General features: G+C 40.5%; 1 protein-coding gene across 1 annotated transcript in view; it reads right to left on the bottom strand.

Annotated features, from left to right (window-relative positions):
- gpc3 (glypican 3) overlaps positions 1-22,711 on the bottom strand; it is a 425,531-nt gene that overhangs the window by 188,495 nt on the left and 214,325 nt on the right. Inside the window, exon 3 of the mRNA XM_055159076.1 lies at positions 5,264-5,952. Coding sequence (XP_055015051.1) covers positions 5,264-5,952 — 689 coding nt within the window. The remainder of the gene's footprint in view (positions 1-5,263; positions 5,953-22,711) is intronic.

Genomic DNA, 22,711 nt, shown 5'->3' with positions numbered 1-22,711 from the left:
AATCCCAAGAATTCAAGTACAAAACATATTTCTTCATGTTCTCTGCAATGAAATGAATCATGGGATATGTAGTTCCCTGTGTTTATTAGCTGTTGCTACTATAAAACCATGCATTTAAACAAAGAAACTTGTGATTACCTGGTCCCTGAAGGGCTGACCAGGTTTTGGATTTACCCTGTGTGTCTGTGCATGTGTGTGTGTGTCTGTGTGTGTCTGTGTGTGTGTGTGTGTGTGTGTGTCTGTCCACCCGCGATAATTCCACCATTTATAGACCAATTGTCACCAAATTTGGTACATGGGTCAAGCCCTTGTGCTCGATGCTTCAAAAAAAATATATATTTTGGTGATGATCCGAGGTCATTTGAGGTCACATGGGTCAATTGAAAGGTCACAGTATTATAAAGGATCGGCAATTTCTGTAATTTCTGAACCATCTGCTTCCTAAAATATTCACCCAATCATCACACAAGTTGGCACACACATAACCAGGATACACTGGATGTTACAGGTTGAAACTGGTCAAGGTCACTTGAAGGTCAAGGTAACAAGGTCAAATATGCGTTTTTGGTCATAACTCCACGAAGGATCGAGCTCGAGCAACAGGAGTGTCTCAAAATCTCAGAAAAAATATTATCTATTTATAATTCTATGCATTTGTATCATAAAATATTAATAGTTTTCGAGATAATCACTAATTATAACAGTTCCTTTCTCTTTCAGTGTATGACGTTAAAATTCTAACTGGAACAAAAATAATTTCCATTTTTTCTTTTTCTGGTGAAACACAACACACTGATCTACAGTCACACAACTAACATGTACAGAACTCATGAAAAATACAATACATTTTGGTTACACTCTAGTGAACACAGACATTCTCCTGTGTGACCAATATCACACTAATGTTCAAGGGTCTGTACAGATACACACATTACATTGTGGATATAATGATCATGTAATATGGTCTGGGCTCCTCAAACTGCCTCTGTGGTGATGAACTGACCCACCAACACCTCATGGGGACCAGGTTGATATCTCTGACTGCACTTGTTCAATATATTGTGACAGGCCACAGTATTATTGTGACACTTTTGACGATACAATATACGATACGATATTTCGGTTCTTGTTACATACCCTATTCCACAGTATGGTCATGTACATGGTCGTGGTCGTGTGCATGGTCGTGTGCATGGTCGTGTTCATGGTCGTGTTCATGGTCGTGTTCATGGTCGTGTCATGGTCGTGTACATGGTCATGGTCGTACATGGTGTGTCACGTGTGCATGTCATGGTCGTGTACATGGTCGTGTTCATGGTCGTGTTCATGGTCGTGTGCATGGTCGTGTGCATGGTCGTGTGCAGTGCATGGTCGTGTGCATGTGTCATGGTCGTGTCATGCATGGTCGTGTCATGGTCGTGTGCATGGTCGTGTGCATGGTCGTGTTCATGGTCGTGTACATGGTCGTGTGCATGGTCGTGTGCATGGTCGTGTGGTCGTGTGCATGGTCGTGTGCATGGTCGTGTGCATGGTCGTGTGCATGGTCATGTGCATGGTCGTGTGCATGGTCGTGTACATGGTCTTGTACATGTGCATGGTCGTGTACATGGTCGTGTCATGGTCGTGTACATGGTCGTGTGCATGGTCGTGTGCATGGTCGTGTACATGGTCACATTGTTGTACAGCATTTTTCCACCTTCAAGGCTCTCAAAGCTCTTTACAGTTTGTTATTAATCTGTCTTGCATTCATTCAAATACAGATGTGGGGTTACACATTTGACCTTTATCTTGGCCCGGCTGTATCACCTGCTCGTCTCCATGGAGATGAATGTGTTTTAGTGAGTGCGTATACATGCACATCAGTTTCCCGGTTATTAGCCATATCCTGGTTATGTCAGTATTCGGGTTACTACGTTTACATGCGCACTGAGAAACCGGGAATACTCATATTCGCGTATACATGATCAAATGGAGTATCCCGGTTTCTTGACATAATCTTACAAACGCGCAAGTGCAAAAATTAACTTAAATCAATTTAATAAACCAGGAAAAATATAAACCGTGAGCTCCTTTAGCGTCGGAAGCTCAGGATGTTTAACCAGCGATAAGGAGCTATGAGATCTCCCACAATCCACTGCACACATCAAACCCAACAGATTCTTCATTAAAATCTTCTGCATAAATAAACTCAACTTTATCTAAACCATAACCACTGTAGAGCCACATCAGCCCATTTGATCATATAATTCAGCTCTGATCACATTTGTTTACATTTTACAGAAACCAAACTTAAGACCGCATCGCTAATTAGCATAAACTGTTAGCGGTGATAAAAATAGCTCGTTCCTTGTGCCGCTGATGCGATGAGCTTCTGTCGGCCTAAATGACACGACTCAGTGGATTATGTGTGTTCTTTTTGTGACAGAAGAGGTGTGTTGAATAGGAGATAGTTCATGTTTTAGCTTTTCAGCGATCACACGAGTGCAGATTGTACGTGTGCAGGTTTATCATTTTACTCGTGTGGTCACTTTATTTATGTTGGTCACTTTATTTATGTCGCTACTGTTGTGGGGAAAAGACTGTAAAGTGTCTCTTGGACGCATGCACACTCAATTTTACATTGCAGTAACTGGGATACTGCGTATACATGCCACAAGTATCCTGGTTACTATCGGAATAGACCAGCTACACTATCCCAGTTTCTAATAACCAGGATACTGCCATAACCGGGATACTGAAACTGGGGTACTGCGTGTACATGCGCCATGAAGAAACCGGGATACTCAAAAAACCCGATCATAACCGGGATACCGATGTGCATGTATACGCACTCAGTGTCCGCCGTGTAAATTCCAGGTAAAGCAATAACATTTCCACAAAGAACAGTGCATCTTTCGTTCACTCAGAAGTTGACAGATCTTTTAAACTTCATTTTCATTTTTATACAAATAATTGCCTCAGTGCCTTGAAACCATTTCGCTGTGATGCAATGAGCAGAGCCATTAGACATGATTACACAAAATGAGACATGTATTTCTCATTATTCCCTAAAGACACGAACAGCAAAACCGCTTTTAGTTTCCTTAATATTGCAATCAAATGAGTCTGATTCATTCAACGCTACCTGTTTATCTGGAGCAAATACATCTCTCAGTCTTCATCATCACCATCAGTGTCAGATTTAGCCTGAATGTTTTTCTTTCACTGCAGCTTTGTGGATGAGGGGTTAGTTTTCCTGCCACAAAACAAGAAGCTCCTGAGTTCTAATCTTGGATCTCAGATCTACAGAAAAAAACTACTCAAATTAAGTCATGCTTATAGTCACTTTTATTTTATGGTTTTTGCTTTTATTTTGATTTTACTAGTTTTATTGTTTTAGGATTTGTATGACCAAATTTTAACAATTTATGTTTTTGTTGTCTTCATTTTATGATCTCTGTGCAGCACTTTGGAAACCGCTTTATTTGTAAAATGTGCTATAGAAATAAAGTGGATTTGGATTTGGACTTTTAACTTATTAACTTTTGATTTTCATTTAAAAGCTACACTGCACTTTATTACTTTTTCTGATGAAAGATCTCCCCACTTGCTGACCTAAAATGAACCACAATATGGCAGTTTTGATGTCTGTCTTCATTAAGGCTGTGCAGTTTTGATTTGTGTGTCAAATGATCTCCAAACTGATTTAAAACTTAACAACATTTATTTGGGGATATATATTTTTTTAATATAAATAAGTATATTTATTTTATTGTAGATTGTAGAAAAGTTGGATATATAGTTTATTTTGGAGACGTTTATGTTTTTCTATGCATTATTTCATGTTCAAAGTATATCTGCTCTGAGGTAAATAGTTGTAGCTCATATTTATTTTCAATTTGAAAGTTTTGTGTACATTTTCAATAACAAAGTGTTTGTTTGTTTTTTTGAGAGAGAGAGAAATGCTGAATAAATGCATCGTGTAACTAAAAAAATAATCATTTGAATAAAGGACAGTCCATATGAAATCAGCAGTTTTCAAGGAATCTCCCCTATGAGCCATCTCGGATTTGGCTGAAATAAAAAAAAAAAAAAATCTCTAAAATTACCAAATGAAAGAATCTCAAATTTTAGCCCAATCCTTCCAGTCCTTCCTGAGTTATGGCCCGTTGAAATTTTGCTCACTTTTTCAGAAGCCTTAATTTATAAGCATGTTTGAGAGAGCATAACTTCATAAAAACAAAAAACAGAGCTAGGAAGCTGAAAATTTGTATTATTGTAGATTTTGGGTCATAGATTCTAAATTGTATGTATTGTCAAATATTGGGTATCTTTATTAAGAGGGGTGCTCTGGGCCCCCAAAAATCTAAAATTTGGTTGCCGCTCAACTTTTCTCAAGGTCCAAGATCTATTTTCTTCAAGCAGATATTTACAAACTAACTGTTGAACGTGAACAGGGTGGAGGTCCTATTCAGGGGCAACTGATTTCATAAGGACTGACCCATAATCGTGACTTCAGTATTGACCAAAAATAATCGTGATAATGATTTTTTTCATAATCGAGCAGCCCTTGTATCCATAGAGACAGATCAAACCAAGTTACAGATCAAGAATGAAATGCATGATATTGTTGACTTAAGTCTCCTCAAAGTCGTGTATAAAGCAAAGTGCAATGTATTACCTGTAAATATTCAAAAACTGTTTGAGATGAGAACAAGCTACTGCAATTTAAAAGGAACCTACATGTTTAAAAAACCCAGATTCAGAACCAAGGTTATGGAGCGAAACGTCGCTGTGAAAGGAGTTCACTTATGGAACAGTCTTGACAAAGAAATAAAAGAATCAAGTACAATGATGACATTCAAGAAAAACATAAAATCAAATGCAATGTGTAAGAAAACTAACTTGTTGTGCATAAAAGTGAAGATTTCTGTTTGCAATTGATCAGTAATTGTGCCTGAACTGATATGGAATGTTTAGTAACCGTCGGTGTTGATGTATTGTATTGTAAGGGAAAGGGGGGCAGATAACATAAGATTTCTCTTCTTTCTGCTCCTTTTCATTCATTTCTTGTATGTCTGATGTTGTGACACTCTTGATGTCTCTTTATACTTAAATAAAATAAATAAATACATGATTGAAAAGAGATTTTGAGCAATAAAAATGCAAGACAGGTATGTTTATGTTTAATGGAACATACTGATTAAAGCTATAATATCTCCATGGAGACAAGTAAGACGCACCTTTAAGACTGTCCCAGTGTAAGAGCAGTAAACAGACTCACCAGTGCTGTGATCCTGGTCTTGGCGTTGACCGCGTGTTTCAGAGACAGTTTGATGATCGACGGCAGACGTAGTACCACCCCCTCCATGTCCTGCTCCCCCCTCATGCCCCCCGCCAGCCTCCCCAGCCCCTCCACGTACGTCCTCCAGTGGGGCTGCACCTCCACAGCGCCCCCTAGGCAGCCCTGCATCACCGCCTGGCACAGTCCCTTACAGGCCACGGGCTCCAGTTGTCCTTGGCAGTGGGGGCAGTACCAGAGCCTGAGCAGGGAGCGGGTGCAGTCCCTCCCCGGGCGCAGGTGGTCCGTCGTATTGACCACTTCGATGCCAAGATTTAGCGCTTGGAGGAAGACACGAGTGGCGAGGAGCGAGCGCGACAGCCGGGTCATTAAGAGTTTGGGGTAAGGTCCAAAAGCCCCAGAATCCTTCCAGGCCCCCCTCAGACAATCCTCGGACACAGAGGAGGGGGCGGGGCCTCCCAGGAGCCTCCGGTACGCCAAAGGGAAGAGACGCCCGTACAGAACGTTGACCATGTGGTTGACGGAGGAGTCTGAGCCCAGGATGTACAGGGACATGTCCATATAGAGCTGTCCCACCAGGCTGTGCACCCCGCTGCCCAGAGAGGGGAACTCCGCCCTCAGCAGGGAGAGCGTGGAATTGCGGCCGTGACGGAGGACCAGGTCAAACGCCTCTGTGGAGAGAAGAGACGGAGAGAGAAAAGTGAGGTGTGGTCCAGTCATCATCAAACATATGAAAGGACATAAAGCAATGCAAGTGATTATTGAAGGTTTTCAGACACAGACCAAGCAAATGTACAATTATTATTATTATTATTTTTTTTTTTTTTAAATCATGTTGAATTTTTGTACAAGAGAAAGCCTTGATTTTGATATCACAGTGAAACAACAGAGAAGAGACAAAGAGAGAGAAGTGAGGAGAGGTTCATCATCAAATATAAAAGGATATAAATCAATGCAAGTACTTAATGAACGTTTCAAGCAAATGTGTGATTTTTTAATTTTTTTTTTAAGTCATAATGAATTTCCTTGCAGGAGAAAGTCTTTAATTTTGATACCACAGTGAAAAAACACAGCTCTGAGTATAGGTTAAATGTATGTAGTCCTTTACAGTGAACTCCTGTCTCTCCTCTTACCGTCTTATGTACAATAATCAAAATACTATTGACACTTTGCAGTGATGATATGCTGGGGGTGTTTTGCTTGTATGTTTATGACTTAGATTTAGACTTAGATAAAACTTCACTGATCTACAAAGGAAATTCTTTGGACACAGTAGCACACACATCACAATATAATATAATAACAAAGGCTACGTTCACACTGCAGTCTGAAGTGACCCAAATCTGATTTTTTGGCCCCTATGTGACCTGTATCTGATCTTTTAATGAACAACAAAGATCTGATTTTTCAAATGTGACCCAGGCCACTTCGATATGTGGTCCTGAAACCGATACATATCCGATCTTTTGACATGTGACTTCAGTCTGAACGGCCAAAGCGCATTCATCCACCTACACATTATCAACAAGCCTGTTGTTTGTTTGATTTGACTTGGAACTAATGAAAGAGACAAGAGATCACGATCACCGTGAGAAACAAGTGCACCAAAGAAAGACAGATCTAAAGCAGTTGATTCATTCAGGCTCCTTATTCATGTGAGAGTCACCACTGTGAAAATAATGCTGCAATTACAATCAAAAAGTGAACACAGATAGTTACTTCATTCACGTATCAAGTATCACAACTACTCCCAGCACAGAGAGGAAGAGAGACGAGAGTGGAGAGAGAGAAGAGAAGGAGAGAGATGAAGAGAAAGAGAGAAGCAAAGAGAGAGACAGAAAGAAACAGGGGGAGACGGAGGAACGGAGGAGAGCGTGGGACGTCTGGCTGCATTGTCATATTGCTCCGAGGAGAAAACACACATTTGAATATTTTCTTTTAGGCACATAGGCACAAGGTACATTTACTGAGAAAACCAGGCAACCAAGAGAAAAAGCACAGTAACAGTAAGAGCAAGAATGACGCAAGAAAATGTTCGCACGATTCATGAAAATAAAAATGAAACATCTGTGTTAATAATTTGCCTTTCGCCTTTCAGGTCCTATATTACACAACATTGCCTCTTGTGAGCTTGAAGCCATGTTAGAAAGCAGTTCTAGTGAAAATGTATAGAGTTTAAAAACACAGTGGAGCACTCCCTGTATTAGCACATCACAAGGTGTAACAGAGAGAGAAGAACACAGCCAAAACATGCAGGCTTTGTGTGTTAGCCCGTCCAGACCTGAGGGCAAGTTTAGTACATTTGTCCTCGTCTGGAGTTTTTCCCTTAATTTTGTCATTAAAACTCCCCCTTTTACCCCCTAATGAAGTGTTATACATCGTTTTTTTCAGTACAACCTGTTATTTCACAATCTGCTGCTGAAGTTGTGTCATATGGCTGTAATAAAAGCTACAGGACCAGAAATACAAATGACAAAAAAAATTAAATAAAATCAGAAAACAAAATTATTCACACTCTTTCCTACAAAACATATAAACTACTTTTTGGACATTGTAGGGCCTTAGCTACAAAAGTGCAAAATATCAAGTCTGTAGGTACACAAAAAATATCCTTAATGTCCTCAAAACAAACAAACAAACAAAAAAGTGCAATGGCCCCATGACTTTCCTGGTGTCAGTCATGGAAACAGCTCGTGTCAGGTTCAGGTCACAGAGCCACATCACTTCCTGCATTTCCATGGTGTTTATTACATTTGGATTTGTACATTCTGAATGAAACAAACCTTTCAAATAAAAATAGCAAGGGATGCGCAATTACACTACACTACAGCACAACAGTAAACATAGCGGTCAAGATGGATGTACATGAAGACAGACATTCTGTGTTGGTAAAGATTCCCGAGATCGAGGATTTAAAGCAAAGAGAATGTTTGGTGAATTTTATCAAGCAGAAAGACGTTATTGCCCTCCTCCCTACGAGATTCAGGAAAAGCTTAATATACCAGTTAGCTCTGTCAGCGGCGCTTTACATCCGTCACAACCAAATAGCAGCGATTAGTTAAATTAAAAAAGTACCCGCCGACCGTCTAGCGAACAAACCCTAATGCTGCGAGGTCAAACAGTTTCTACGAAGTGAAACCGGCTGATAAATCAGACCACAATTACGTAGACTAAGATGCGTAAGTTGCCATTTACGTGAGAAATAACTACACTTGGAGCGACTTTTTCAATTGATCTTCAGAGCAGTTTAACTATTTTGACTCACTACACTCTTTGGCAAAGTTTGGGCCAATGAAAATGGATGGAGCGCATGTGTTTGGAGGAAAACAAAGTTCCTATTGGACACTCGTTTTCCTGACGTTATCATTGCGTGTGCATGTTACATAGGATAATGCCAGAAAGCCACAACTGTCAGTAAGTTTCTATCTTTTATCTTTAAAGAAACTACTATTATTTTGTGATTTTCTGTTACTGGGATATCGAAATACTATAATGTTTGAAAGTTCTGCCGCTTGTGTGTTGGAGGGAAACAGCAAGAGTCATTTCCAGCCACAGAGTGAGTTCTTATCTCGACTCAAATGCACCACTCTGTCTGTGAATGGGGCCAAAATAAGCCCCAGCACAGAGTCTGTCCAGGCTGTTATTGAACCACACAGGGAGCCAAGAGGAAACCACAGGGAAGAGGAGAGACAGTTATAAACAGTCCACTCAATCAATTTACTGAAGAGGCTTGGATACAAGAAGACGGCCAACTATTGTAGTTTACACATTAAAGGTCCTAGATCACACTAAATGGACTCTTGTGAGTGTTTAGTCGTGTTAGAATGTCGTTACCTCCTCAAAAACAGACCTGGAGTTGTGTTTTGTTTGTGTTTTAGTAACCCCGCATTATTAGTCTGTTTCGCCAAAGCTCAAAATGCTCCGTCGTGTCGTGGCAGTTTTCTTTTATCTTTGCTTTAGTAGAGATAGTAAATTCCAGGGCTAAAATACATGCATCCCAAATTTCGGACTTCCAGTCATCACGCAACGCATACTAGTCATGGGATTCGGACATCGGAATTGTGTGTTTGCGAGGGGTGCGCAAAAATATTGAAATATCGATATATCGTATCGTTGTGATGTGATGATACAGTATCGATATCGTGGGCTGCTGTATCGATATCACCAAGAGTATTTTTTGGTATATTTTACTGAAGTATTTTGTTTCATTGCTACAGTTCTGTTGCCTGTTCAGAGGAAGGAAACTTGTTTATGCAAAACATTTTACACATTTGACATTTTCACAGTTTTAGTGTGTGAAGTTGGTGTGTTTCATTTTCACTTTGCACAAGAAGTGGTTTAACAAAGACTTTTAGTATCATAACCATGATTTAACCTTTATTTTTTTATTGAACCATATTTAATCAATTTTAAATATATCGTATTGAATGGTATTGAATCGAAAGGTCACTGTATCAAGATATGTATCGTATAGTGGCCCATGTATCGAGGTATGTATCGTATTGGCCCTAGTGTTTGCTGGATGTCCTAACAACAAAAAACAGCTCAAGGAATGGGCTTTCCAAGCTTCTTGCTTAACAAAATCCCATTTTTTAAGCGATAGATACAGAAAACAAGCAGGCTAAGCTCACACGTTCTTGTTCTTGTGGTTTTACAGCAACATCACGTCTTGGTCTCTTTGCAGTGGAAGGTGTTTCTTGGTGAACAGTTGCTGCCTTTGGCTTTGGCGCTGACTTTTAAATTCATAACCAAGGTTGAGTGAGGGATCGGGATTTTGCTTTGCTCCACATACAAAATCTTCGCTGCAAACTCAAGATGACTTCTTAGGCAGTCAAAGGTTTCCTTTTTGGTCCTTCCTGTGGATCAATCCTGCCCATCGCCTTCACCTTTCACTATTTTTCAATTCCGTTGGAAAGAGAAGCAATTTGAACAGAGGTTTGCAGTCACACACATCTGATTCCCTTTTGCATTTATGGAGTTCGCAAACTTCTGAAGCCCATTTCTCGAGCAGTTTTCCGCTGTTCGGATCCAACAACCACACAATTACAATGTCCGAATTCCAAAACTAAAATATGATAATATCAGAACCAGAAACAAAAGTGATATGGTTCAAAAGACTAGAAAAGATCGACTTTGACAATAGACACATCCCACTGGGAAAACAAACATGGTGGTTTGATGCTCACTATTTCGGAGGATCCTTCCCAGTATGTACTCCGCGATGACCTGACGTCCGAAATTTGGGCTGCCTGTGCTACCCAAATGACTCGAGTGAAGATGTTTAGAGTTTAAAAACAAAGCGTACAAGAGTAAAATGTGTGTAATATAAGGCCTTTAGGACGTTAAACGAGGTGGTTAAAAAGAGAAGAACAGACACTATTTGATTTTTGCTGTAAATACAAAGAGTGTGAGATTTGTTTTATGTGGTCTCTTTGCTCACGTAGTTTCATTTCATTCCCGTCACGCTCCTTGGAAATCAAATGATGCTTTTCAGAGTTTGTGAATGCAGAGTCCTTGACAAAGAAAATCCAATTGTTTTACTTGTATCATTTTGACATTACAGATTTGAACGTCGATGTGAAATCTGCAGAAATACAGAAGCGAAGGAGTTTGTATCTACACCACATTAACACTTATTAAAGACACACCCTGTAACTTTTCCTGTGGAGAGACGGTCATTGTTTGGAAAATATTATGTCATACAGGTCAACTCCACCAGTCAAAGTTCCAGGTCAGATCTGTGGAGAGGCGATTACAGTCAGACTGCATGTTTTTAAAGGGATAAAGGGGAAGAGGAAAAAGAGGAGGAGGAGGAGGAGGGGAAGAAGAACAAGATTAGGAAGAGGGACAAGAGTAGGAGAAAGCGAAGGAGGAGAAAGAGGAGGCGAGACAAGGAAGAAGAGGTGGAAGAGAAGGAAGAGGAGGATGAAGATGAAGAGGAGATGAAAGCAAAGGAGGAGAGATAAGGAAGAAGAGATGGAAGAGAAAGTAGAGGAGGAGGATGAAGATGAAAAGGAAGCGAAGGAGGAGAGATAAGGAAGAGGAAGAGAAGGAGGAGGATGAAGAGGAGAAGGAAGTGAAGGAGGAGAGATAAGGAAGAGGAAGAGAAGGTGGAAGAGAAGGAAGAGGAGGAGGATGAAGAGGAGAAGAAAGTGAAGGAGGAGAGATAAGGCAGAGGAAGAGGAGGTGGAAGATGAAGAGGAGATGAAAGCAAAGGAGGAGGAGAGATAAGGAAGAAGAAATAGAAGAAAAGGAAGAGGAGGATGAAGATGAAAAGGAAGCGAAGGAGGAGAGATAAGGAAGAGGAAGAGAAGGTGGAAGAGGAGGAGGATGAAGAGGAGAAGGAAGCGAAAGAGGAGGAGAGATAGGAAGGAGAAATGGAAGAGACGGAAGAAGAGGATGAAGACGAGAAGGAAACGAAGGAGGAGGAGAAGAGATAAGGAAGACGAAGAAGAGATGGAAGAGAAGGAAGAGGAGGCTGAAGAGGAGAAGGAAGCGAAGAAGTAGGAGGAGAGATAATGAAGAGGAAGAGAAGGTGGAAGAGAAGAAAGAGGAGAATGAAGATGAAGAGGAGAAGGAACTGAAGGAGTAGAGGGTGAGAGAGTGAAGAGGAGGTAGAAGAGAAGGAAGAGGAGGATGAAGATGAAGAGGAGGTGAAAGCAAAGGAGGAGGAGGAGAGATAAGGAAGAAGAAATGCAAGAGGAGGAGGAGGATGAAGACGAAAAGGAAGCGAAGGAGGAGGAGAGATGAGGAAGAGAAGGTGGAAGAGAAGGAAGAGGAGGAGGATGAAGAGGAGAAGGAACAAAGAGGAGGAGAGATAATGAAAGGAAGAGAGGTGGAAGATAAGGAGGAGATGAAGACGAAGGAAGCAAAGGAGGAGGATGAAGAGGAGAAGGAACAAACGAGAGAGGAGAGATAAGTGGAAGAGAAGGAAGAGGAGGATGAAGATGAAGAGATGAAAGCAAAGGAGAGGAGGAGAGATAAGGAAGAAGAAATGCAAGAGGAGAGGAGGATGAAGGAAGGAAGCGAAGGAGGAGGAGAGATGAGGAAGAGATGGAAGAGAAGAAGAGGAGGAAGAGAGAAGAAGGAAGCGAAGAGGAAAAGAGATAAGGAAGAGAGGAAGAGGAGAGAGAGAGGAGAAGGAACCAAACGAGGAGAGGAGGAGAGATAAGTGGAAGAGAAGGAAGAGGAGAAGAAGATGAAGAGGAGAAGAAACTGAAGGAGGAAAAGAGATGAGAAGAGGAGGAGAGAGGAGGAGGATGAAGATGAAGAGGAGAAGAAGAAAGGAAGAGGAGAGAGATGAAGGAAGAGAGGTGGAAGAGAAGGAGAGGAGAGGAGGATGAAGAGGAGAAGGAAGCAAAGAGGAAGGAGAAGATGAAGAGAGAAGAAAGCGAAGGAGAGGAGAGAGAGATAAGGAAGAAGAAATGCAAGGAGGAGGAGGAGGATGAAGACGAAAAGGAAGCGAAGGAGGGGAGAGAGGAAAGGAAAGAGAGGAAGAGGATGAGAGAGATGAAGAGGAGAAGAAAGCAAAGGAGGAGGAGAGATAATAAAGAGGAAGAGAAGGTGGAAGAGGAGGAGGAGGATGAAGAGGAGAAGGAACCAAAGGAGGAGGAGGAGAGATAAGGAAGAAGAAATGCAAGAGGAGGAGGAGGATGAAGACGAAAAGGAAGCGAAGGAGGAGGAGAGATGAGGAAGAGAAGGTGGAAGAGAAGGAAGAGGAGGAGGATGAAGAGGAGAAGGAAGCGAAAGAGGAAAAGAGATAAAGAGGAAGAGTAGGAAGAGGAGGAGGAGGATGAAGAGGAGAAGGAACCAAACGAGGAGGAGGAGGAGAGATAAGTGGAAGAGAAGGAAGAGGAGAATGAAGATGAAGAGGAGAAGAAACTGAAGGAGGAAAAGAGATAAGGAAGAGGAGAGGAGGAGGATGAAGATGAAGAGGAGAAGAACGCAAAGGAAGAGGAGGAGAGATGAGGAAGAGGAGGCGGAAGAGAAGGAAGAGGACGAGGAGGATGAAGAGGAGAAGGAACCAAACGAGGAGGAGGAGGAAGATGAAGAGGAGAAGAAAGCGAAGGAGGATAAAGAGGAGGAGGAGCAAGAGTAGGCGACGGCAAAGGAGTAGAAAAAGGAGGAAGGAAGGTAAGGAAGAGGAGGAGGAGAGATAGGGAGGAAGAGGAGGTGGTGAAGAAGAGCAGGAGGGTGTTTCGGAGACAGAGGACAGTGCAGCGTTGAACATCTGCCTGGCTCACAGTTGGACGACTCGTGCTGAGTGTGTGAAAGTCAAAATGAGTCGGGTCACATTAGATTCAAAGGAAAAGAAAATGATGAAGCAAAATCAGTCCAGAAAATATAAGAACGACTTCTTCACATTTCAGTTTCTCCTCAAATATACTTAGCAGAGTTGTCACGATACTTCAGTTTCAAGCTGATACCTTTGAAAACCCTAATACTGACTAAAACTGATCATATATTGAAGTCCAGTTTTCCATGTTTTTGGTCTAATGAGTCTGCAACAAAAAAGCAGCATTTATCAATATACAATGTGTACAAGCTCAAGAAAAGATTCAGCAGCTGTTTTTTTTTTTTTTTTTCCAATATGCCAGTATACCAATATATTTCAGAGTTTCAGCTGCTTCCCTTTTAGTCCCAAAATCTAGAACGAACTGTTTCAAAAGGAGCTTATGAATAAATTGTAATCTATTTATCTATTTTAGTACGTTTGTCTTGGGGAAAAAAATGTATGCTTTTTATATATGTAATATTTATTGTGATTTTAGTCAGGCGTGATGGATGAATTGAACTAATTGTTGATGGAACAGACCATTCTGCACTGGAGCTCTGTAACACTTTCTTTTGTAACTGTGTTTTATACGTGTTTATTGTTTATGATGTGAGATGTGGGACCTGCCTCTCAAATCTGCAAAACAAATTTACCGACGCGTATGAATAAAGCAACCCAACTATGCAAAGACAATTAAAAAAAGAATAAAGCAGAGGACATACAGATATAAACAGATTGTTACGACCCAGCTCGTTTGGGGTGAGGGAAGTAACAAAAATAAAACCAAGATGTAAAATGGAATAAATTAAGTAATGTTTAATTAACAGGAATGTAAAGGTAAATTAACAAAACACTAAAAATATACAGAAAATAACCTAAACTAAGAAACAGAACAACAGAATAAACAGAGTTTTGTGCCAGAGAAAAGGGGTCACACGCAGGCTTAACACAAAAACGAGTGGTAAAACTTAGGGACACACACTAAACCAAAACACAAGTTCCCCAAATTAAACCACAAAAACCCACAAACAGAATCGAGTGACCAAATCAAAAAGGCACAAAACTAAACTAAACTAAACTAAACTACACACACACAAACACAAAACAAAATGGCAGACTGGCCACCAAGACCAGCAGCCCCGAACAGGTGCTGGCAATCTCCTTAAATAGGGGGAGGTGGCTGCAGGTGAGGTGGGCGTCGACTTGCCCCACCAATCACAGACCAGGGCTCCTGCAGCAGGAATTAGGAGAACTTCGCAAAAATCACACAGCAAATTAAACCTAAGGCCTGGGGCCGTAACACAGATATACAATCATGACAAAGACAATAACAATTACCATTACATTACACATACTACATATATACACATACTTATACATTCACACATTACATATGCACATATATGTGTGTACACACATACACACACACATAAGACATACATATACATACTCATTGTAATAGCCTCGATAGAAACCTTAGCAGTGTAAGAGGAACAGTCAAGTTGAGCCAATTTGTAGCGCAGATCCCAAGTGCATTTATTTCCACAACCAAGCAAAAATCACAAAAACCTCCCCCAAATATTTACAAAAATTACACCATTAAAAACAGGCATGTGAGGTAAAACGTGCACTCACACACAGCACCCTCCTCCTCAGACAAAGCTCCTTTTACAGGCCGCCTCCTTTAACTGGGTGAGCTCATCTTAAAGTGCAGATATGTTTAAACTATTTACATTCAATATTTAAAAAGTTACATATCAAAAAACAATGCAACAAATATTCAATTAAATCTAAATACAAAAACGTATCTCTTTATTAAATTAGCAGTGTGTCATTATTCATTTAAAATACTAAATAGGAAAGTTAAAATATCTGTGCTCCCTCCATCTCAACATGTATTAACAGTATTCAGTAGCTGTTTATTTAGTATTAAACAGTGCGTAAATATCATGACAAAATCCAGTTAGAAGCAGGAAGCACAGACAAACTCAAATCCAACCAAATATTTCTCTGATTTCGCTCATATTTGGTTACAGTCTGAAAGTGCAGTGTAATATAAGAACAATAATCCAGGCTGTGTGTGTTTGGTGAAAGCTCGTCTACACAAAGTGCTGATACTGGAGTGTCTCTTACAGAAGGAGGGAAAGAGAGAAATGGAGAGAGAGACAGAGACAGAGAAAAAGAGAGAGAAAGAGACAGATAGACAAGAAGAGGGGAACAAGAGAGGGGATGCAGAGAGAAGAGACAGAGACCCAGGCTCAGAGGGACTGAAAAATGTGTCTGTCATGTGAATGGCTGGATGAGGCAGGCGACTGACACACACACCTCCCCCACTCCTCCAGAGACCATCAGCCTCACGGACCAATCAGGTCGCTCAGACTGACCGCGCCTACAGGAAGTGTAACAACAACTGATATACAGCACGTCACCAGTGTTGGGGAGTAACAGATTACATGTACCAGAGTTACATAAACAAAGTACAAATGATGAGTAACTGTATTCAGTTACAGTTACTGTTTCAGTGAGTGGTAATTGGATTACAGTTACTTTGTTGAAATAATTTTTCAACAAAGTAATATTTTTCTGTTTTCACATTTTGGGCTCTATCCCTTTTTTTTTGTTTTTTTTTTTTTTTTGGTAATTCCACTCATTGCCGGATACTAAACCAGGACTAAATCAGGATTCAACCAGGACTAAAACCAGGTCTAAACCAGGACTAAACCAGGTCTAAACTAGATCTAAACCAGGACTAAACCAGGACTAAAACCAGGTCTAAACCAGGTCTAAACCAGGACTAAACCAGGACTAAACCAGGTCTAAACCAGGACTAAACCAGGTCTAAACTAGATCTAAACCAGGACTAAACCAGGACTAAAACCAGGTCTAAACCAGGAGTAAAACCAGGTCTAAACCAGGACTAAACCAGGTCTAAACCAGGACTAAACCAGGTCTAAACTAGATCTAAACCAGGACTAAACCAGGACTAAAACCAGGTCTAAACCAAACCAGGTAAACTAAACCAGGACTAAACCAGGACTAAACCAGGTCTAAACCAGGACTAAACCAGGAGTCTAAAACCAGGACTAAACCAGGTCTAAACCAGATCTAAACCAGGACTAAAACCAGGTCTAAACCAGGACTAAACCAGGTCTAAACCAGACTAAACCAGGACTAAACCAGGTCTAAACCAGGTCTAAACCAGGTCTAAACTAGATCTAAACCAGGACTAAACCAGGACTAAAACCAGGTCTAAACCAGGTCTAAACCAGGTCTAAACTAGATCTAAACCAGGACTAAACCAGGACTAAACCAGGTCTAAACCAGGACTAAAACCAGGACTAAACCAGGTCTAAACCAGGACTAAACCAGGTCTAAACTAGATCTAAACCAGGACTAAACCAGGACTAAAACCAGGTCTAAACCAGGAGTAAAACCAGGTCTAAACCAGACTAAACCAGGAAACCAGGTCTAAACCAGGTCTAACCAGGTCTAAACTAGATCTAAACCAGGACTAAACCAGGACTAAACCAGGTCTAAACCAGGTCTAAACCAGGTCTAAACTAGATCTAAACCAGGACTAAACCAGGAGTAAAACCAGGTCTAAACCAGGACTAAACCAGGTCTAAACCAGGACTAAACCAGGTCTAAACTAGATCTAAACCAGGACTAAACCATGCCGCGTGGACCGTGTCTCCTTCTCCTCCATCAATAATATTTTTAATTTGGTTCAGTAAAGTTTGGGCTTTTTATTAATCCAAAGTATTCAGATTACATTACTCATTTTAAGTAATTTAATGGATTATGTTACAAACTACATTTTGGGGGATGTAATCTGTAATCTGTAGGGGAATACATTTTAAAAGTCACCTTCCCAACACTGCGCGTCACCACCAACGCTTCTGAAGGTGGCTTGCAGTTATCAGCCAAAACATGTCAACAAACTGAATACATCTCCACCTGTATTGTTTTTAAAAAAAGAAAAATGTAATAAATGTATAAAAGAAGACAATATTTACATTTCTGGATGATTTAAGTGAATCTACTGCTGTCATATAAGGTGACATAGGAGAACTCTCTCTCTCTCTCTGTCTCTCCGTCTTTGACTCACTCTTTGTCTCTCTGTCTCCCTCTTCCACTTTCTCTCTCTCTCTCCCTCTCTATCTTCTCTCTCTCTCTTTCCTCTCCTCCCTCTCTATCTTCTCTCCCTCTCTATCTTCTCTCCCTCTCTTCAGCCGTCTCTCTTTAGCTGTATCATGTGTCCTCTAATGCAGCGGTGTCAGTATTTCTGGAGCTGGACACTGGATACAGCTGCACAGGTCAGACATTAGGAGGGCACATAAGAGTAAGAAGAGGACAGAGGACACACACATTTATTACACTAAACTTTACTGGAACTAAAGATCATCACCACCACGTCACAGTTTGGAGTGTGCGTTTAGCTGGACAAAGTGCTTCACTGTTGTCATCATTCACTCCACACTCAGCGGCCACATCGGCCCCTCTGACCATCAACAATCACACACTACATTCTAATATAAATGTAGAAATGTAAATCGACAAACTACACTGGTCAACGTCAACCATGGTATTGGTGAGTGCTAATCAGTGTTGGGAAGGTTCATTTAAATATATTCCCCTACAGATTACAGATTACATACACCAAAATGTAGTTTGTAACGTAATCCATTAAATTACTTAAAGTGAGTAATGTAATCTGAATACTTTGGATTACTTGGTTTGCTGTAGAGAAGCAAAGACCAGGAAATCTTCACATAAGATGTTTTGTCTGTTAAAAGAAAATAAAAAGCCCAGACTTTACTGAACCAAATTCAAAATATTATTGATAGAAGAGGAGGAGACACAGCATGGTTTAGTTCCTGTTAAATCCTGTTTGAGATATAGTTTAGACCTGGTTTTAGTCCTGGTTTAGACCTGGTTTAGACCTGGTTTTATACCTGGTTTGGGCCTGATTTAGACCTGGTTTGGACCTGGTTTAGACCTGGTTTAGACCTGGTTTGGACCTGGTTTTAGTTTAGTTTAGTCCTGGTTTTAGTCCTAGTTTAGACCTGGTTTAGACCTGGTTTTAGACCTGGTTTAGGACCTAGTTTAGACCTGGTTTAGACCTAGTTTAGACCTGGTTTAGACCTATTTTAGTTTAGACCTAGTTTAGACCTAGTTTAGACCTGGTTTAGACCTGGTTTAGACCTGGTTTAGACCTAGTTTAGACCTGGTTTTTTAGACCTGGTTTTAGACCTTGGTTTTAGTTTAGACCTAGTTTAGACCTGGTTTAGACCTGGTTTAGACCTGGTTTAGACCTAGTTTTAGTTTTAGACCTGGTTTAGACCTGGTTTAGACCTGGTTTAGACCTGGTTTAGACCTGGTTTAGACCTGGTTTAGACCTAGTTTAGACCTGGTTTAGACCTGGTTTAGACCTGGTTTAGTTTAGACCTGGTTTGGACCTAGTTTAGACCTGGTTTAGACCTGGTTTGGACCTGGTTTTAGTCCTGGTTTTAGTCCTAGTTTAGACCTGGTTTAGACCTGGTTTAGACCTGGTTTTGACCTAGTTTAGACCTGTTTTAGACCTGGTTTTAGTCTTGGTTTTAGTTTAGACCTAGTTTTAGTTTTAGACCTTTTTAGTTTAGTCCTAGTTTAGACCTAGTTTTAGACCTAGTTTAGACCTGGTTTAGTGTCCGGCAATGAGTGGAATTACCAAAAAAAAAAAAAAAAAAGAAAGGGATATAGCCCAAAATGTGAAAACAGGAAAATACCACCATGTAATCCATTTATTTCAACAAAGTAACTGTAATCCAATTACCACTCACTGAAACAGTAACTGTAACTGAATACAGTTACTCATAATTTGTACTCTGATTACGTAACTCTGGTACATGTAATCTGTTACTCCCCAACACTGGTGCTCATCTACTCGCTGGTTAAGAGCTAAAATAACTGCTGTTTTTATATTCATAGATGTCTACATTTAAAGGTGCATTGTGTAACTTTTCTGGTGGAGAGTCTGTCAAATACTTTCCTCCATGGAGATGTTATTGCTTTGTCAGTATGGAATTAAACCTTTCTATCTTCATGGAGACCAAACCAGACAAAGTTACAGGTCAGATCTATGGAGAGGCGACCCTGCTCAGTGAGAAGACCAGTTTTTCCAGGTGTTTTTGAGCTAGAAAACCACGTGGATTTTAATAAAAGAAGGAATGCGGATAATGAATTACAGTCAACTGAAAACAGCTAGAAAGGTTGTGTTATCTGCGAGCAGTAGAAACTTATACACATATACTGTCTATCATTTTTCCATTAGAACTGAGAGAGTAAATGCCCGTCACACTGGACTCAGCAGGCATGAACAGACCACACAGAGGGGTTAACTTTTACCTCTAAAACTGATCAGACCACCTCAGTCCTCTTATATATGACGCACACTGAAAGCTCGGAGGCTGTCATAAAACATCTTCTGACTGCCCCTGCACACAGATCAAAACAGCTCAGGAGATTTACCGTCTGTACTTTGTCTTTGTGTCTGTGAAAAACCTCACAGCTTCATTCATTATAAACACTGATGATTCTGATCCACTGGTCCAGACGTGTCCAGGTGTGACATTATTATAAATCTAAACGTCTAGAACAGGTCAGACTCTACATCCGAGTGAGTGAAGACGTGACGTGAAACAGGCTATGGCAGGATGTATGGCGCGCTGTCAGACCTGAGTATTGATTATATGGGAGACCTGCAGTCACTATGAACTATGTATGGACTTTGCTGAGTTGATAGAGTGAGTGAGGCACACACAAGCCAGAACAGTATAAGGCCAAAGCAACTGTGAAATATGGACTAAACAAAACTAATCATAGAACTAATCAGGTCTAATGATGAACTAAAGAATATTAAACCTGGATTAAACTGGAGCTTTTACTTTCACCATGTGGTCAGTGAATTAAAACCAACTCTAATCATGGACATTAGAACAAAAAAATCTGTATTAAACTAAACTGTAATATTAGGGGTGTCAAATTATCGCGTTAATTGCGATTAATTAATTACAGTCATATTTAGCGCGTTATGTTTTTTAATCGCGTTAATCTCATTTTTAATCTCTACTTTACTGTTTCTGTATGTGAGTTGCTTTATTAGAAAACCTGTTTTTATGTGTTGTTGAGAGACAAACAACACACACACACACAAAACACATTTATACATTTTTTTATTTCGGTAATTCCACTCATTGCCGGAAACCCACACAAAACGCGCGCAGTAAGAGCGATGTAAACGTCATGTTCACGTTGTTGGCGGCGTCAGTCGCTCAATGGACGAGGTCAAAGAGCCAGTAGAACAGAGGCAGCAGTGCACAGGTAAAAAACACATTCGTGTCTTGGAAATTATTCTCCCGACGTGAAATATAAAAGAAAAATAACAAATATAAAATCGCCTACAACTTAAATGTCACTGGTGAAAACAACCTGCATAGGACTCATGATGTCTGCACTACTGTCCTATGACACACAACACACACACAAACACAAACACACACACAAACACACACCTTCATCATCGTCATTAACCTGAGAACGCGCGGACCACGTTTCCTTCCGTAGACACTGCGCGGACACCGACGTGCTCCCGTGAGCGAGCCGCGTGTGGATCGTGTTTTTCTCGCTACGCAGCGTAAACCGAGCTTCCTCCTGTGCGCCTCTAAACCAGAACTAACACCAAGACTAAAACCAGGACTAACCAGTCCAGGACTAAACCAGGACTAAAACCAGGTTAAACCAGGCCTAAACCAGACTAAACCAGAACTAAAACCAGGTCTAAACCAGGACTAAACCAGGACCAAACCAGAACTAAACCAGGACTAAAACCAGGACTAAACCAGGACTAAACCAGAACTAAAACCAGGTCTAAACCAGGACTAAACCAGGACCAAACCAGAACTAACACCAGGACTAAAACCAGGATTAATCCCTTCCAGGACTAAATAGGACTAAAGCAGGACTAAAGCAGGTCTAAACCAGGACTAATACAAGGACTAAAACCAGTGATCTCATATATAAAGCATTTCTCTATCAATAATATTTTTAATATGGTTAAGGAAAGACTGGACTTTTTATTGTCTTTAAGTAAACAAAAGTTATTATGTTCAGATTTCCTCGTCTTTGCTACTTTACAGCAAACAGTTTCTTTTCTTATTCATGGAGACTTGGGCTCAACAGCCAATTTGGAGAGATTTGTTAAACAAATAAATGACTTTATAAAGTCACTTTTTTTAATCTATATGAGTCTTTTGATCTGCCACAATAATGTAATAATGAGTTTAAATGAAAATACCTCAAATTGAAGGCTTTTCTCAGCAATTTTTAGGTGAGATTAAAATGAGATTAATTAGATTAATTAATTACAGATCATTAATTAATTAATCTCTCAGTTTTTTTAATCACATGACAGCACTATGTAATATAAAAACTTGCCCAAAAAAAACAGGATTAAACTAAGGTTAAACTGGAAATAAAACAGAACTAGACAATGATTACACCAGTACCAAGACAAAACTGACCACAGGATTTGACAGTTTAAACCAGAAAAATTATACATCTACCAAGTCTAAAATGCTGCCAATGAAAGGGCTATCCCAGGTCTGATCAAGGACTAAACCAGGACTAAACCAGGTCTAAACATGAGTCTCTTATTGTAGTACTCTAGATTATAAAATACTACATATCCCTGTGCTGGTACAGATCAGATTGGGGTACTGCAGACCTGTCTGAATCTGTGACAGAGATATGCACCGACCCTGTCCAGCCACTAGGGGGACACGGCCATTATCCTGCAGAGGAAAACATCCATAAGATGCTCCAGAGAGAACGATCATCCCACTGAGCAGTGTCACCTCTACACAGCACTGAGTCTGCACTGTCCTGTGCAGGCCACAGGGGGCGCCGTCACAGGGGGCCGTCCAGAGGAGGAGTCTGAAGGGCAGAGTATGAGTGAGGGTCTGTCTCATTAAAGGAGAACATCTAATGCTTTTATGAGTTTTTAACCATGTTATATAAGCGCCCACTCATCGTTACTGTACTCAGGCTTGTATTTGATTAATTTATGCTTCTTTAAGTTATCCCGTATAGTTCTGCACTTCAGCTAAGTCTGATTT

This window comes from Boleophthalmus pectinirostris, unplaced genomic scaffold, assembly GCF_026225935.1.
Source record: "Boleophthalmus pectinirostris isolate CB_2022bp ecotype Guang Dong unplaced genomic scaffold, ASM2622593v1 HiC_scaffold_23, whole genome shotgun sequence".
Taxonomy (NCBI): Eukaryota; Metazoa; Chordata; class Actinopteri; order Gobiiformes; family Gobiidae; genus Boleophthalmus; species Boleophthalmus pectinirostris.
Note: the sequence above shows the minus strand (reverse complement) of the source record. Positions and strands in the feature narration are given on the sequence as shown.